The sequence below is a fragment of the Vipera berus genome (assembly GCF_964194415.1).
Source record: "Vipera berus genome assembly, chromosome: 14".
Taxonomy (NCBI): Eukaryota; Metazoa; Chordata; class Lepidosauria; order Squamata; family Viperidae; genus Vipera; species Vipera berus.
In genome coordinates this window covers 886,641-905,631 of record NC_138217.1, presented here as the reverse complement: position 1 = coordinate 905,631, position 18,991 = coordinate 886,641, and the positions used below count along the sequence as shown (strand labels likewise).

The following is an 18,991-nucleotide window of genomic DNA, read 5'->3' as shown; positions in this document are numbered from 1 at the left end:
CAAACTTGGTTCCAGTATGGGCAATTACAGGCAAGATGGAAAGAAGACCAGAAAGTTGGCTTTTCGATGACTGATGAAAATTTGGTAAAACAAATTAGAGATCAAGGTCAAGCACATATAAAAAGGATATATAATGCATTGATAGAAATTGACTCAGAAACGGAACTTGTTAAAGATTGTATGATAAAGTGGGCTCAGAATTTTTAAGAAGTTATAACAATGGATACTTGGGAAAAGATTTGGGTTAGAAATGTAAAATTTACACAGGCCCAAAATTTAAGAGAGAATTTTTATAAAATGTTTTATAGGTGGCACTTAGACCCTAAAAAATTAGCAAGTATGTATCCGAACTGCCAGCCCAAATGTTGGAGGTGTGGCTGTGAGGATGCAACGTATTTTCATATATGGTGGACTTGTAAAGAGGTTAAAGCTTTTTGGATTAAAATTTGGTGGAATATGCAAAAGATATTTAAGAAAAGGATAAAGTTTTCTCCGCAATTGTTTTTATTGGGTATTATTACAGATTTTACTGTTATAGATTCAAAGTTGATGTTGAATTTAATTACGGCAGCGAGACGTTTAGTAGCGCAATATTGGAAGAAGGAAGAACTGCCGACTATAGAAGAGTGGACTTTGAAAGTTTCTAACTTGGCGGAAATGGCAAAGATTTCAGCATATTTGAAAGATCAATCGCAACAGAGATACATTGTGGAATGGAGAAGATGGATTGAATATATTCAGAATAAATATGGGACTAAAAAGTTTCATTTAGCATTTGAATAAGTAGTATTTTTATGACATATAACTAGTTAGTAGTTATTTCATTAATATTTTGACTATGGAGAGTTAAAGTGCGATAGAATTTAATGTTTTATTTTTGTTGTTAGCATATTTTAGATTATGCTTATTTGTATTATTATACCCTGTATTCAGCTCTGGGAAGTCGGGGAGGGGAGGGGACGGGGGGTTGGGGAGAGGGGAGGAGGAGGAGGGTTTTTTTTGTATTCAAAAATGTATTGTAAAACTTTTCAATAAAAAAATAGATTTAAGGAATTAGATCTGATAGACAGAGTGCCTGAAGAACTATGGATGGAGGTTCGCAACATTGTACAAGAGGTAGCAACTAAAACCATCCCAAAGAAAAAGAAATGCAAGAAAGCAAAATGGCTGTCTGAGGAAGCTTTGCAAATAGCTGAGGAAAGGAGGGAAGCAAAAGGCAGGGGAGAAAAAGAAAGATACGCCCAACTGAATGCAGAATTCCAGAGAATAGCTAGAAGAGATAAGAATACCTTCTTAAATGAACAGTGCAAAGAAATAAAAGAAAACAATAAAATAGGGAGGACCAGAGATCTCTTCAAGAAAATTGGAGAGATGAAAGGAACGTTTCATGCAAAAATGGGCATGATAAAGGACCAAAATGGCAGGGACCTAACAGAGGCAGAAGAGATTATATCAACAACCTAAGATATGCAGATGATACCACTCTAATGGCAGAAAGTGAAGAAGAACTAAAGAGCCTCTTGTTGCGGGTGAAGAAGGAGAGTGCAAAAGTTGGGTTGAAACTTAACATTAAGAAAACCAAGATCATGGCATCCAGCCCTCTCAATTCCTGGCAAATAGATGGGGAAGAAATGGAGGTAGTGACAGATTTTATTTTCCTGGGCTCCAAGATCACTGCAGATGGGCACTGTAGCCAAGAAATTAAAAGACGCTTGCTCTTGTGGAGGAAAGCAATGGCAAATCTAGACAGAACACTAAAAAGCAGAGACATCACCCTACCAACAAAAGTGTGTATAGTCAAGGCTATGGTCTTTCCAGTTGCAATGTATGGCTGTGAAAGTTGGACCATAAAAAGGCTGCGTGCCAAAGAATTGAGGCCTTTGAACTATGGTGCTAGAGAAGACTCCTGCAAGTCCCTTGGACTGCAAGGCGATCAAACCAGTCAGTCCTAGAGGAGATCAACCCCAACTGCTCTTTAGAAGGCCAGATCCTGAAGTTGAAACTCAAATACTTTGGCCACCTAATGAGAAGGAAGGACTCACTGGAGAAGAGCCTCATGCTGGGAAAGGTTGAGGGCAAGAGAAGAAGGGGATGACAGAGAATGAGGTGGCTGGATGGAGTCACTGAAGCAGTAGGTGTGAGCTTAAATGGACTCCAGAAGTTTGTAGAGGACAGGAAGGTCTGGAGGAACATTGTCCATGGGGTCGTGATGGGTCGGACATGACTTCGCAGCTAACAACAACAAAACATTAACAATAAACAAAAAATCCAACAAAGGACACGAATGAAGAACAAAGATAACAAAGAGGACCAGCTGCTTGGGAACAAAAGGAAACAACCCACCCCATCTAAAAGAAGGTTGGAAAGTGTTTATTAGAAAGCTGAACTGACACCATTTTTAAAGGGAAGCTGGTATTTTGTCATGGCTGAGGAGCAAATGGGTCTTGTAGACTGAAAAGAAAGGAATGAGGAGAAACTTTTACACTTCTAACCACTGAGATGATTCTTGCCAGTTAGAAAGTGAGAAATTAGGCTATGCCTTTTTATGAAAGTTAAACTTGAGAATTTAAGAATTCTTTGTTAGGACTGAGTTGGTTCCTCCCAGTCCAAAAGGTTCTGGGACAAGCCCTTGACAACCTCCCCTGGCTGGCCCAGTGTGGAAAGGTTTTTTGACAGCTGGCAAAAAAGCCAAAGCAGTCCTAGGCTGCATCAACAAAGAGATAGTTTCAAGTGATGGCACTGCTTTACACTGCACTAGTGAGACTACACTTGGAATACTGAGTCCAGTTTTGGTCATCACCCCCCCTCCCCAAAAAAAGATGTTGTGACTCTAGAAACATGCAGAGAAAAGCAACAAAAATGATTAGCAGGATGGAGGCTAAAACATATGAACAACGGTTGCAGGAATTGGGTATATCTACTCCAACAAAGAGAAGGAATAGGGGCAACATGATAGCAGTCTTCCAATATCTAGGGACTGCCACAAAGAAGAGGAGGGTCAATCTCTTCTCCAAAGCACCAGAAGGCAGGACAAGAAGCAATGGATGGAAGCTAATCAATGAGAGAAGCAACCTGGAACTGAGGAAGAATTTCCTGACAGTGAGAACAATTAATCAGTGAAATGGTTTGACTCCAGAAGTTTGGGTGCTCCATTATTGGAGGCTTTTACAAAGAGATTGGACAGCCATTTGTCCGGAATGATACAGGGTCTCCTGCTTGAGCAGGGGGCTGGACTAGAAAATCCCCAAGGTCCCTTCCAACTCTGTTATTCTTTATTCTGCAATTGTTGAATATCATTAGCACACTAATGATACAGAACCCCAAAACAGTGGATGAGCTGACTCAGCCATATCATGTAGACCACGGGTGTCAAACTCGCCGTGTCACATGACATGTCACGACATATCATAACTTTTTTCACATTGCCAGAGCTGGGGTGGGTGCAACTTCTGCATGATGTAATTGGCCCGTGGACCAGCAGTTTGACATCCCTGATGTGGATGTTCAAATGTACCAAGGTTATTATATCTCCAACACATTGTCAACGCTGCTAACATTGGATGTTCCCGCTCTGACAACTGATGAAAAAGCAGCCATTTTCTCTTCTCCTTTAACATGATTTCTTGCTTTTAGAAATTAGGTGCAGCGGGGGGGGGGGGGATGAAAGCTCAGCTAGCCATAATAACGCTGCCGTGGGAACCCAAGGACAAGCTGATAGTGTTTTGGCGGGCTGAGGAGCTGAGGAGAAAGCCTGCACTTTAAGCTAATTGGGGAATGTGCTTTATGACAGTTTATTGGGGGTGGGAATTGCACTTTGCTACTTTGTATCTGGGGAAAGGGAATTTATTTTCTGGGTTCAACTATGTAGTGTTGATACTTTATTTCCCGAATAAAATGTTCTTTAAGGAAGAATTTTGCCTTAAAGTTCTTTTGATGGGTTTCACTTATCGGAAACATGACACATGGATAGTAAAAAAAATATGGCTGGTTAAAGAATGCTTGTAGCTCAGGCTACATGATGCTTCATGTGGTCTAGGTGCAATTCATTATTTAAAAATTAAATCACAACATTGAAATGATGGAACAATGCTAAATAACTGACAATGTGGTGTCTTCCTTTCTTTAAATATGCTTGTAGAAAGAGATATGGAATAAGTATTTTGATTTTTAATGACTTTTTTCCCTCTTAGGTTTTTTTCTATTTTCTAGGTAGTTTAGTATAGTTTTTCTTCTCCTCACGTGTGTACAAAAGATCGGTACAAAAAAATTTCCAAGGCATTGGATATACCATGGAACACAGTGAAGACAGTCATCAACAAGTGGAGAAACTATGGCATAACAGTGACATTTTCAAGAACTGGTTGTCCCTCCAACATTGATTTAAAAAAATAAATTGGAAAATTGGTCAGAGAGGCCTACAGCAATCTCCCAGATTCTTCAGATGTTATAGGGGGTGGGGTGGGCCTTTTCTTACAAAAAAACTCATCCAGGTCTGGCCACATTTTGCAAAAACCTGCATCAATCAAAATGCATTGTGGTCTGATGAGATCATGCTTGATTTTTTTAGCCATAATTCCAAAAATTATGTTATGGCCCTGCTGGAAACTGGCTCTGGGGAGAAAGGGGCCTGCAGAAAGGGGCCTGGAGCTGGGGCCTGCAGAAAGGGGCAACGTGGGGGATCCAGAGACTGCAGAGAGCATGTTTGATAGGGATACAGTTCTGGGAATATCAGGGAGTGGGGTGAGTGATTGCCTGGAAAAGCAGCTGCCCTTGCAAGCACAAGAGGGAGAAGCCATGGAGGCACAGCAGCAGTGAGTAATTTGGATGGGAAACAGCTGCCTCCCCCACCTGACCCATGGGTAAGGAAAGCAGAGCACTGTGAGGCACAGCAGAGGTTGGCAAGGCTACTCTCAAGAAAGCGGCCTCACCCTTCCTAATGAGAAACACTAGGTGAGGAGTGATTTAAGGGAGTAGTATGGAGCGGTTGGTTGTCAGAGACAACTGCTTGTTTATTTTCAGTGTGACATCTTCAGATCCTTGTTTTGAGTCTTGCTTCATTCCCATGCCTTGCCTTTATTCAAGTTCAAGGAAACCATCGTTCCTTCATCTTTTTTCCTGGATTTTGTGGGTGTTCAACTTTCATAATGAGACCTGTTCTTGCCTTATGGCACCTCTGGACTATTGAGGTCTCTCGAGTGTGCTGGCCATGTGCTTAGGACGGTCTTCCTCTATTCTGTGCTCAAGCATTACTGTTTGGTGGTTAGCCATTCACCTCCTTGTTGCCTGTGTCTCTCATGTTGGACTGCCACTCTTAGCCAAACCCCATCAGCAAGCCCACTTGTTGGACGGGATGGTGTCCAGTTATGGAAGTCACTCCTTTGAACTCCATGAATTGCATGAAAACTGAGGGTTCTTTGGGAATGTTTGAAAGGATATAGTTGTGAAATAAATATATCAAATCCTTATGGTGTTAATTGCATGAACTGGGACAGAACAAAATATGTTGGACCCAAAAACAAACCTGTGCATCACCGAAAGTACACCATACCCAGAGTGAAGGACAATGTTGGTAGCATTATGTTTGGAGCTTCAGGCTTCTGGTTTGCCGACACAGCCACCGTGGACATTGGAAGGCGAGCTCCATCTTCCACGACCGATTTTGCACCACTGGGGGACCCAGGAAAGGGTCAAAAGTCACCCTGCAAGGAGGGGAATCCCGCAGTAGCCCTTCCGCCTGATCTGGGGCAGCCCTCCAAACTGGTGTATGAAAGACCGGCCATAGAAATAAGGCCCGTCACTAGATTGCAGACAGCCGAAGTCAAACTTACCAACAGGCACCTATAAAGCAGCGCGGATGAGACTGGGTGAGATCTACCTCTCTTCAATCCTAACTGTATAAGCTGCCCAAAGTATTTTCCCCTCTGTGAAAGAGGGTAGGGAGATTCTATCCCACCCTCTAAAAACATTGGCGACTGACTATCCAGGGGAGTTTAAAATGTTGCAAGAATAACCTGATTCTAACTGGATCTTTATCTTTCTAAAATTTGTGGTCTAAAAGACTTCTTATTTTTATTGAAGATTTGGGTTTTTACTTACAAAAAAAGAAGTAAAATTGGAAAAAGGATTATAAAATTTTTGGACTTAAAAAAAATCCTAAATGGTATGGGTGACATCTTGTGGCTAAACCTGATATTACAACTTGTTACTGTCTAAAAGAGACTTGGCTTGAATCCCAGACTATAGATATAGAACAGCTGTGTTCTATACTCAGTGACAAAATTTTAATTCTCTGATTATAAAGCTTTTAATTTAACATACTACTAAGAGAACATGGATGAAGATCAGGAACAGATTCTCTTTATGTTGAAAGCAATTTATGAAACTATTCTTACAGCTACTGATGAAATAAGAAGCTACAGGAAAAAACATGTCAGCCTAGATATATGAACCCAAACTTTGATTACAACTAAAGAATCAACTACACAGAATATAACAGAAGAAGTGGAACAATCAAATACTATGATAGAAGATTCAACTGATCAACAAAAACAGTTAATGGAAAATCCAGAAAAGGGACTGACACCACGGAAAGTGGAAAAGACTTTCTATATAAACCAGAATAAACCTGAGGATCAAGAAGAAGAACAGACTGAAGGGAAGATAAACATTTCAGGACAACTACGCCGAGATGGAAAAAATAGAGAGATGATTTGTTAGTTCGGATGGCCTTTTCTATTTCAAACAATATATATAATAACAAAGGGAGATCTATTTGATGACTTAAAAGCACAGACATAGAAGGTGAGTTGGCAAAGAAAGAAAGCTAGAATAAGGCTGAAGAAAATTGGGGTTTTGACTTATTAGTGAGAATTAAAATAGAACATACTCAATAGACAAGATGTGTACTTTGAATACTAGATTTTGTTATGACCTGAGATAAAGAAAACTTTGGTCATTTAAAACTTGGAAGTATAAATATTAAAAGTTAAATTTGAATATTGATTTTTTTATAAAGGTTGAATGTAAAAGTAATTAAGATATATGTAAGGTAAAAATCTATTGATAAATGTAATAAATATATTTTTACTTAGCTGTTATAATAAAAAATACTAGCTTAAATATGAGATAGTAGACATCAAGAGAAAGAGAGGAAGTATTTAATGTTGAAATAAGAGAAATTTTGGTTAATAAATTTAAGACATTTGGAAATTAATAGAAAATAAGAATATTATATTGTATTATTAGTTGATGTAAGGTAGTGAGAAATAGAACATATTCAAATAGATGAAGTGTATCCTGAACATTAGATTTTGTGATGAATTGTGATAAAGGGAACTTTGGTTATTTAAAACTTGGAAATTTTAAATATTAAATGTTAAATTTAAATATTAAGGGGAAAACTAAAAATTGGGGAAAACTAATTAGGACAATTATTGACTGAATGTTAAAATAACCAGGATATGTATAAGCTAAAAATTACTGATAAGTGTAAGAATGTTATTTTTATTTAATTGATATAATAAGAATTGTATTAGTTTAAACATGAGACAGTAAATACTAAGGGGGAAAAGAGAGGAAATATTTAATATATTAGTTTGAGACTTGTACTAAAGATACTTGTATGTTATTAAATTATTAACTCAGCCACCATGTTGCTTTTTAAATATTTAAATGTAATATTAGAAAATAAAACTTTTATTAAAAAAAGCTTTATCTTTGGAGCTGCTTTTCTTCACCTGGAACTGGTACTATAGTCAAGGAGGAGAAACAGATGAACAGTTCCAAACGTCAATCAATTTTGGCACAAACCTTTCAGGCCTCTACTAGAATGATGAAGAGGAATATCAGGGCTGCCATTCTGCTATGTTATGCATTGCCTACTGACAGACTACCATATGCAACCGAAGGGGAAGATCACTGGTAGGATTAGTATGAGGAATCAAAATCATGCATCTTGCCATCCCATGAGAATCGCCAGGCATTTCAAGGTCACGTAAAGGAATGCAGAGCCAACTAGTCGACAGACAGGAGCTGTTACCCAAACAATTTGTTAGCACCCAATTGGACTCTCTGATAACCAGGCAGGTGGATGGAACTAAGAGAAAGTTAACTAAGTTAAGAATGCCCAAAGCATGAAAACCCTGGATCTACCTTTGCTTCTTCTGTAACCACTTGGCTTTAGTAAAGTGTACATTTGACTAACCATGGGCCTGAGAGTCTTTCTTTTGTAACTGACCAAGTTGAGGCAGCTGACAAGGAATGTCATCTTTCAGCATGACAATGACCCAAAGCATACCTCCAAATCAGCAAAAGAATGGCTTCATCAGAAGAAGATCAAAGTTTTGGAATGCCCAAACAGAGGCCAGACTTGAATCTACTTGAAAATCTGTGAGGTGACCTGAAAAGGGCTGTTCACAAGAGACGCCCTTGCGATCAGACCAATCTGGAACCCGATTCCCAAGGCAAGACATGCTACGCTGAGACGCTCCTACCCCAAAAGACTGAATGCTCTCATAAAATCAAAAGGTTCTTCAGCAAAGTATTAGTTTATTGGTGTCAACTTTATGCAACCACATTATTCTAAGTTTTAATGTTAAATCTCTGAATCTGCTCACTGACCTCCAAGTCTTGCTACAGGGACCATTTCCTAACAGCTGTTAGAAGAATGAAACCTCTGCCATTTTTTGTCTTGGAGCAATCAGCATTGGCATTATTGCAGCAAAGCAGATGCTTAGCCAACTTTTAAAAATTATAACTGCAGGCGCTGTTTCCCTTGACAAGTTTTTCAACTTGTTTTTCAACAAGTTGTTTCCCTTGAAGAGCAACCCTCCCCCACTCCCCAGCAGACTGTGGCTGTCTTGTTGCTTTGGGAAGTAGCTCCCATCGCTCACGACAGTGTGGCAAGGTTCCCCCCGCAACCCCTGGGCTTCCCCAGAAAAGAGAGGAGTGACCACCCACCTATGTCCCATGGATTCCAGGAAGAATAGCTAAGCCAACCAGCTGATCCCAAAAATAAAACTTAAAACTGTACCACTTGCTGAAGTGTGCTCATTCTGCTTGAGATTTGCACCCGGCCAGTCTGTTGAATTCTTTGGGAAGAATGCTGGATGACTGTCTGAATCTCTAAGTTAGGAATGTGTGTTTAGTCACCCGTTACACCATGATGCAAACATTTAGCTTGGCAGGTGGGAAGCTGCTCTGAAAGTTTCCACTGAACTGGGAGGCGGCGGCAGTAAGGGGCAAGAGGACCAGATGCCTACAGACCAGGAGATGTTGTTCTGAAGCCCCTCCACTTTTGTTGTGAATAACCAGGTTTACCAATCGGCTGAAGAGCAAGCAAGGTCTACTAATGTTGATGTCAGAATCAATGGGGTTAATTCCTGAGGGGCTCTTAATGGGACTGATGCCCTCCAAAGCAGCCTGGCCTTTCATGTGTGGATTTTGCTGCTCACATGCCCTTTACAGCATGACCAGAGCCATGAAACAAAGGCAGGGGGTCTTTGGGGGCTTCTGCTAGAATGTGAGCCTTGGCCTATATCATCTTCCAGCTCATAATTCACTCACAACCTGACTTTCATATAGAGCATTCCTACAACTCTGTAAGGCAGATTGGGCTGAAAGCTCCCAAAACTTTCATGGCCAAAGGTGGTCTTGAACAGGGCTTTCCACAGGTCTGTTGTTCCATTACCTACCAGTACTAGAGGTTTGCAATTGCTGGATATGATCAAGGTAATTTGCAATTCAGATAATACATGACGAATTGAAATTGGGGAGAGAGAGCAAGTGTCAAATATTAACCTCTCTACCATGCTGCCTCTCCATTTGGGACAGTAAGACCATAGCCCACAGGAACAATTTGTAAGTGGATTTTGTAAGATCCTGTTGACCTTTCTGTATTTTAAGCTGTAAATTTTTACACTTGTTTCCTGTCCTGTGAGTTACACATCATTAACCATACACCTTTGTCTAGAGTGCTCTTTTCCTAGGCCAGAGGAGGAGATGTTACGAACACGCACAGTAACTCATGCTTCTGAGGAAGTTAAAGACAAAGCAGAACAATAAAATAACAAGGTTGGAAGGGACATGGAGTCTTCCAGTCCAACCTCCTGTCCATGGCAGAAGACACCATACAATTCTGGACAAATTTATTAATTTAATTTAATTTAATAATTTAATATTTAATTTAATTTAATTTAATTTAATTTAATTTAATTTAATTTAATTTAATTTAATTTAATTTAATTTAATTTAATTTAATTTAATTTAATTAATTTATTTTCCCATTTATATCCCGCCCTTCTCCGGAGACTCAAGGCGGCTTACAATCTAAGAAGCATAAATCAATGTGCTTAGCAATAGATTTCATTCTATGTATATGCCTGCTTATTAGGGCTTTCGCCCCCCCCCAAACAGCATTTTTACAAAGTCAGCTTATTGCCCCCAACAATCTGGCTCCTTCATTCTCTTCTTGAAAACCTCCAGTGATGGTGTGCCCACAACCTCTTCTAGCCATTACTTCTTGTCTTGCCTCTGGTGCATTGGAGAAGTGGTTGAGCCCCTCTTCTTTGTGAGAACCCCTTGAGTACCGCAAGGCTGCTATCATGTTGCCCCCAGTCCTTCTCCTCAGTATTTTTCATACCCAGGTCAAAATCACAACAGACAGGACTTTTAGAAAGGAGAAACAAACATTACTAGGGATTCTGGTTCAAGCACCATGCACTCTCTGATAAAACATTCTTTTTGCTCTCTAAACTACATTTAAATCAAGAATAGAAACAACTACAATAGATATTTGCCCACTTTTTCTGCCTTCTATTAGCAGAAACAGGAAAGAAGATAGCTTTGTTGTAAACCTTCCATTGGTCTCTACACTATTTCCTACCACGCAGTTCTGCCCTAAGGAAAAGATACATATTTTCTGCTCTTCCCTACTAGGTCAGTGTAGTCATCTGCAGAGAGGAATGGCTGGCAACCCCTTTGCTTTTCAATCAATAACTGGCTGGGTTCATGAATAATAAGAAGCTACAATCCTTGGTTTACCAATGACAACATCTCAAGACAAAGTCAAGCATTAGGGCTCTGTGGGATCAATGAACCCAAAGGAGCATCAGAAGCAACAATAGAAGCCCCTCCACCCAAGTTCTACAAACCCAAATTCCAAAAACAGCCTCAACACAGAACAGTCCATGCAAAGGCCCTTCCGCAGCAAATGATCATGCCAGCTGGGCATGGGCAGAAAAGGATAAATGAGGGAAATCACAAGGGGTAATTATCACAAATATTTCATCTTTATTGTTTTTATAAAATAACTCAAGATCGTGAACATATCTAAATCTCCTCCCTCTCTCCTATTTTCTCCACAACTATTTGCCTCTGAGGTGAGTTGGGTTGAGAAAAACTGGCCCAAAGTCACCCAGCCAGCTTTGCTGCCTATGACTGAACCAAAGCTTTAACCACTAGATCAATGAAATTAAACTCAATCTGTACTAAAAGAAAAAAGAATGAAACATGTAACAATGAAAATCAGAAAACTGCTGCAGAGGTATCAAAATATAATAAACATTAATGAGCATTCAATATAATCAATAAGGCATAACTTCCTCGACTTCCGGATGGCAAGGCGTCGCCGGAGGCAGCCTTGATCAGCTGTTTTGGCGGCTCGGAAGCCCCCTTCTCGGGAGAAGAGGAGGGGGTGAGCGCCCAGGTAGGGGTAGAGCTCTCCGGGGCCGCCAGAACTTAAAATTTTGGCGGCTGAAGGATTGAGCCCCCCTGAAGCCTGGGCATGCTCCGGACTGCGAGGCACTTCTGCTCCGGGCTTTTTGGAGCAGAACAGGGCATCCGCAACCATCCCTGCTAGCAAGAAAGAACTTTGGAGAACGAGGATGCAGGCAGAGTGATACAGGAGATTCAGGTGAAAGTGGTCTTGAAAGTGGAAGTGCGTAGCAGACAATAGTGGGTGAAAATGGGGAGGGTTGGGGAGTGGGAAGGGGGTGGGGTGGGGTTGTGTTTTGTTTGTTAAAAATAAAATGTATTGTAAAACTTTTTAAATAAAAAAAAGGCATAACTTCCTCCAGGATCTGGTTTATTTCTCCGAAGGAAGTGTGAGGAGCTGTGGAAATGATCGTGCTGCAAACGGAACCAGATTGTTGTTATCTTTCCTTTCCCACGATGGACTTACCACCTGGAGATTGGCTGATCTGGAACTGACCAAATGAATTGTGGGGTGGGGTTTGCTCGGGGGCATTTTAAAATTATCGAGATGTAAGGGAATCCCTCAGATCCTGTCTATTATGCCTGCTATCTCCTATTTCTTAGTAAAAATTCCCGCTTGGAAAAACTGCCTCCAAAAGTTCTATTTTCTTAAGATGTGGGTTGGGGTGGGTTCTGACATTAGACAGGATCTGCATTAATAGTTAACCTGGAAGGAAGATCCTTACTGGAGGACTTTGCAAAAAATACAGTGTCAAACAACGAGGCAGGGAAGGAAGAAAGCCCTATGGGAAGGGAGCCTTCCCCCCCGACCGAGGCCCCACCAGCTATCAGGATATGAAGCATCATAATCCTCAGGGGAAGAGGTGATGGAGACACTTGACCACAACCTCAGTTGTCGATGGGCATTGGAAGGAAAAGCGAGTGGGAAAAGGTATCAAGAAAAATCACCTTGAGCCAGGGCAGCCACCAACCTGAATGGAAGCAAGAGATGGAGAAATCCCTGCACGTTAGTGAAGAGGATGGGAGTTATGCATCACACTCAGACTGGATCCTAGAGAAAGCTACTGACATGAAAAAACCCCTCAGCTCTCTAACGGACGAGAAACCTGAGCCCCGCAGCCACACCAGTGCCTGGAGCTGCAGCTGGAGAGACAGTGGGGGGATCTGGAACCTGTAGCCCCAGGGATGTCCACTGAACCCATAGCTACCCCCTCAGCAGCCCCCAGCCCCCGCTGACCCATGGATGGGGATCAAAATGGGAGGCAATACCACCAGCACTGAAGGCACCAGTCCATTCAAAGACTCCCACCTCTGGAAGCAAAATTCAGGGGGGAGCCGCCATCTTGGGGTTTTTCCTAACTCAAGTCCTCAGTTACATGGAAGAATACGGACCCGACATCCCCAGCGACAAAGCCCGCATCCATATAGTGCATTCTGCCCTGGAAGGACTGGCCGCAGACTGGGTGGTGAACCTGCATGACTCCAACGCCCCAGAGCTCAATGACTTCAACCGTTTCATGTCCTCTTTGAGAAGGTGATCCGAGGACCCCTGGCTGATCGCAAGGCTCGTGAGAGAATCAAAAGGGTGAGGCAGGGCAGACACCCAGTGGCTGAATATATCCAAGAATTCTGAGCCATTGCCAGCAAGCTGAACTGGCTGAAAAACATCCTCCTTAGTCATTTCAAAGACGGGCTAAACTACGACCTGTATGATGCTTGCCTGCCTCGAGGGGATCCACACCACCTCAATGACTATACTCCTCCTGGCAGAGGAGGCAGAGATACCTACTGAAGAGGCAACGCTGAGGAAAAGCATGGGCCCGTCCGCCTCCTCAGCAGACGCGCGAGCCAGCAAAACCACCAGCTATGGCTAAGAAGTAAACGGGCTTTTTCAAATGCGGGAGAGAGGGCCACACATCAAAGAGCACTGCACAATTATTTATTCTAAAAAGTCTATAATGAGCAGAACGGAGCATCGCACACTCATTGATGGATGCCAGAATCTGAATTCTCCTCCCCTTGACACATCATATCCTACAGAATCTTCCTCCCTTAATTACATGTCATGAATCACATTCACCAATTAGTTTTAACAAACTAAGTTTCACTTCCCTTGAAGTGTGCTATTTCTTATCTTCTTAAAACATCTGGGTTGAATCCCTCCCGTGCTTTAGTGATTCAAAACCAAACAGTTAAAGCAAAAGGCTGCCTCTTATATTGTCAGTGCAAAAACATGTCAATGTTTGTAGCACTGACATCTGGCCGCCCTTACAAAAAGGAATAATAATAATAATAATAATAATAATAATAATAATAATAATAAGAAGAAGAAGAAGAAGAAGAAGAAGAAGAAGAAGAAGAAGAAGAAGAAGAAGAAGAAGAAGAAGAAGAAGAAGAAGAAGAAGAAGAAGAAGAAGAAGAAGAAGAAGAAGAAGAAGAAGAAGAAGAAGAAGTAGTAGTAGTAGTAGTTGGAAGGGACCTTGGAAATAATCTAGTCCAACCCCCTGCTCAGGCAGGAAACCCTATACCATTTCAGGCAAATGGCTGTCCAGTCTCTTCTTAAAAACTTCCAGTGTTGGAGCATTCATCACTTCTGGAGGCAGGTTGTTCCACTGGTTAATTGTTCTAACTGGAAGTTTCTCCTTAGTTCTAGGTTGCTTCTCTCCTTGACTAGTTTCCATCGGTTGCTTCTTGTCCTGCTTTCAGGTGCTTTGGAGAATAGCTTGACTATTGATCCTGTAAACAGAACACAAGTTAGGAGCTGGCTTTTGGTTTGTTGGGGTGTTTCTCATAAAACGTTTTGATAAGTCTGTCAGCTTTCACATTGCTAGATTTCACCCAATGGCTTCAGACAATGGGTATCCCTTCTATTGTACTAGATACTGCAATTTTCTCTTAAAGATTCTAGAGTCAAGAATACGTTTCACTTCATAATGGGTCTGACCCACTACTAAGAGGGGTCTGGGTGCTTTCTTAGGGGGAGGTCTTAAAGTGGAGGCCCAAAAAGTTTTCAGTAAGCTACAATGGAAAACCAGATAAATTTTTCCCAAAAGTCTGGGGAGCTTCAATTCTACCATGACCAGGTTGATGATTCTCACAATGGGGAAAGTCCCCAAGAATTTTGGTCCTAATTTCTTGCTGGGTAATTTGAGTCATAAATATTTAGTTGACAGATAAACCTTTTCCCCAACTTGGAATGTTCTTTGGGGACCCCTCTTTTTATCAGCCTGTTTTTTATAAGCCTCAGAAGTCTTTTTTAATGCCATTTTCATGTTTCTCCAAACCTCTTCCCACGCCCTCACCCACTGATCAAGTGTCTGGGAAGCGGAGGACACCTGAGGGTAGTCAGGCATTGGGCTGAACTCTTTTCCTGTGGCTACTCTGAAAGGCGTGTAGGAAGAGCTGCTGTGAACAGAATTATTGTAGGCCACCTCGGCGAAAGGGAGGAGGTCAGTCCAGTTTGTCTGTTGGTAGGAAACATAGCATCTGAGATATTGTTCCACCATTTTGTTAGTGGATTCTGCAGCCCCATTGGTAGCTGGATGAAAAGCAGATGATAAGCCTTGAGATGATCCAATTAATTTAAGCAAATTCCTCCAAAATTTCACTGTGAACTGCACTCCTCTATCTGAAATTATTCGCTTAGGGGTGCCATGCAGACGGTAGATATGTTTCAGGAACAATTTAGTCAGTCGTGCAAATGGGAGTCCTTTACAGACGATAAAATAAGCCTGCTTCGAAAGCAGATGTATCACAGTCCAGATGACAGTATTTCCTCTATTTTGGGGTAGGTCTACAATAAAGTCCATAGCTATTTCTTCCCATGGTTGAGAAGGGTTTGCCACCGACTGCAGTAGCCCAGAGGTTTTACCTAGAATTCTTTTCATGGTGGCACATACGGTACAACTCCTGACATAGTTTTCTACATCTTGTTTTAGCCCCGGCCACCAAAATTGCCGGCGGATGAAGTGTAGGGTTTTTAAATATCTGAAGTGTCCAGCCTGTTTTACATCATGGCTGTGTCTGAGAGCATTGAGATGGAGGGCTTCAGGTAGATACAATTTCCCCCTCTTGTATTTATTTATTTATTTATTTATTTTTGGGACTTATATGCCGCCCTATCTCCCAAAGGACTCAGGGCGGCTAACAACAATAAAAACAACAATACAAAAGTTAAAAGAAATTAAATAAACAGCCCCAATAAATAAGTTAAACGAAACAATTAAAAATTTAAAAAACATTTTTAAAAACCCTGTCGTCAGTCCAGGTCAGCCTGATGAAAAAGGAATGTTTTAAGGCTGCAGCAAAAGGACCGGAGATCCGGGGCCCTCCGGAGCTCAAGGGGGAGTTGGTTCCACAGGGCTGGCGCTCCCACAGAGCAGGCCCGCCCCCTGGGGGTCGCCAGCCGACACTGTCTAGCCAACGGCACCCTGAGGAGGCCCTCTCTGTGTGAGCGCACTGGGCGATGGGAAGTCGTTCCCGGCAGCAGACGGTCCTGCAAATATCCCGGGCCTAGGCCATGTAGGGCTTTAAAGGTAAGTACCAGCACCTTAAATCTCACCCGGAAGACAACCGGTAACCAATGCAGGTCACGCAGGAGTGGTGTAATATGGGAGTATCCGGGTGCTCCCATCACTACCCGCGCAGCCGCACTCTGCACCAGCTGGAGCCTCCGGGTGGTCTTCAAGGGCAGCCCCATGTAGAGAGCATTGCAGTAATCTATCCGGGAGGTAACGAGTGCATGAGTGACCGTACGTAGGGCATCTCGGTCCAGATAGGGGCACAACTGGCACTCCAGGCAAACCTGGGCAAATGCCCCCCTGGCCACGACTCCAATATGATCTTCAAAACTGAGTCGTGAGTCCAGGAGGACGCCTAAATTGCGTGCCCTATCAACGGGAGATAACACCTCTCCTCCCATAACCAAAGATAGAACCTCTTGGACAAGTCGAGATGCCGGTACGTAAAGCCACTCAGTCTTGGACGGGTTGAGCCGGAGCCTGTTCTTCCCCATCCAAATCCGTACCGCTTCCAGGCAACGGGACATCACATCGAGGGCATCGCTGGGTTGGTTCAGGGTGGAGATGAAAAGCTGGGTATCATCAGCATATTGATGATACCTCACCCCAAAACCACGGATGATCTCACCCAGTGGCTTCATACAGATGTTGAACAGGAGGAGCGAGAGTACCGACCCCACAACTAAGGGGCCTCGGGGTTGACCTCTGCCCTCCTGCCAACACCGTCTGCGAACGGCCCGAGAGGTAGGAGGAGAACCACCATAAAACGGTGCCTCCCACTCCCAACCCCTCAAGACGTCGCAGCAAGATACCATGGTCGATGGTATCAAAAGCCGCTGAGAGGTTTAATAGGACCAGGACAGAGGAATAACCCCTGTCTTAGGCCCGCCAGAGATCATCCACCAGCGCGACCAATGCCGTCTCCGTGCTGTACCCGGGCCTGAAACCCGATTGGTATGGATCCAGATACTCAGTTTCCTCCAGGACCAAAGGGAGCTGCCGTGCCACCACGCTCTCAACAACCTTCGCAAGGAAGCTAAGGTTGGAGACAGGACGAAAGTTATTTAAAATAGCTGGATCCAAGGCAGGTTTCTTGAGGAGGGGCCTTACCACCACCTCTTTCAAGGCGGCAGGGAAGCACCCCTCACTCAAGGAAGCATTAATAACTGCCAGGAGCCAGCCTCATGTAACCTCCCAAGCCGCATAAACCAGCCAGGAGGGACACGGGTCCAACAAACACATGGCGGCACTTAATTTCTCCATGATCTTGTCCACTTCATCTGGAGTCACAGGGTCAAACTCTTCCCAAATATTATCGGCCAAACCCATCGCTTCCCCCTCGTCAGATACTGCCCAGTCAGAGTCCAAGCCAGCCCGAATCTGAGCTATTTTATCCACCAGATACTCACTAAACTCCTCGGCCCGTCCCCGCAAGGGGTCCTCTCCCGTCCCCTGATTTAAAAGGGAGCGGGTCACCCTAAATAGGGCAGCTGGGCGGTTATCTGCAGATGCAATGAGGGTGGCGAAGTGAGCACGCTTCGCCACCTCCATTGCCACAAGATAAGATCTAGAAAAGGATCTTAACTGTGTTCAGTCAGACTCGGACTGACTGGATCTCCAAATGCTCTCTAGGCCCCTTCTCCGGCGCTTCATCTCCCGCAGGTCTACGGAGAACCAAGAAGCGAGCCGGGATCTGCGCCGGGTCAGAGGCTGCAAAGGCACAACACGGTCGAGAACCTCCGAAGCAGCCCGTTGCCAGGCGTCAACTAAGGTCTCGACCGGGCTGTGGGAAAGGGAGCAAGGAATCAATCCAAGCACCGTCTGGAACCTATCTGGGTCCATCAGGTGCCTGGGGCGGAACCACCTGGTCGGTTCTGCCTCCCAGCAGCGGGGAGTGGCATGACGGAGGCCCAACCGCAGGAGATAATGGTCTGTCCATGAAAGGTATGCCAAACCATCCCTGCATGTTAGGGAGGTTTGATTATCTTTGAACCATTGATCGGTGAGGAGGTCTCGTTTTATATTCTTCACTCCAGGGTCATCAGGATTAGGGGTTCTGTGAGGTGTGAGTTGTGCCGCAGGTTGTGAACTGCCTCATAGACCTCTTCGCGTTCACTTTTTTATTGTGCCAATAGGGTTAGCACCTCAGCTAGGAAGTTTTTTCTTCCTGGTATGTACTTTAGAGTAAAATTAAAACAGTTAAAGTACTGTGCCCATCGCACTTGCTTTGGGGACAATTTGCGGGGAGTTTTTAGTGCCTCTAAATTTTTGCAATCTGTCCATACTTCAAAAGGCACCTTGCTCCTTTCTAAATAGTGTCGCCAGTTTAATAGCCCCCACCTAATTGCAAAGGCCTCATTCTCCCAGACTGTCCATCTCTTCTCGCCTTCAGTGAATTTCTTAGAGGTGTAGGCACAAGGTTGCAGGACCCCACTTTTATTCTTTTCTAGTAACAAAGCTCCGACTGCTACGTCACTGGCGTCTGCTTGAATTATGAAGGGCTCCCCTGGGCAGGGGTGCTTTAGAACTGGTTCAGCAGAAAATAGTCTTTTTAAATTCTCAAAAGCTTTCTGACAACTCATAATCCATGCTATTGTTTGGCCAGGTTGTGGTTTTCCCCCTCCCTTGCCTGTTTTGAGTAATTCTGTAAAAGGTAGAGCAATCTTGGCAAAAGAGGGAATGAATTGATGGTAGAAGTTGGCAAACCCTAGGAAGCTCTGGAGCTGTTTGCGAGTCTTTGGGGGCTGTCATTAAATTAT

General features: G+C 43.1%; 1 protein-coding gene across 1 annotated transcript in view; it reads right to left on the bottom strand.

Annotated features, from left to right (window-relative positions):
- Positions 1–18,991, bottom strand: part of SLC2A11 (solute carrier family 2 member 11) — a gene marked incomplete at its 3' end in the record, with an annotated part of 62,745 nt that overhangs the window by 37,784 nt on the left and 5,970 nt on the right. The window contains exon 2 of the mRNA XM_081339012.1: positions 14,241–14,448. Coding sequence (XP_081195138.1) covers positions 14,241–14,393 — 153 coding nt within the window. The 5' untranslated portion in view covers positions 14,394–14,448. The remainder of the gene's footprint in view (positions 1–14,240; positions 14,449–18,991) is intronic.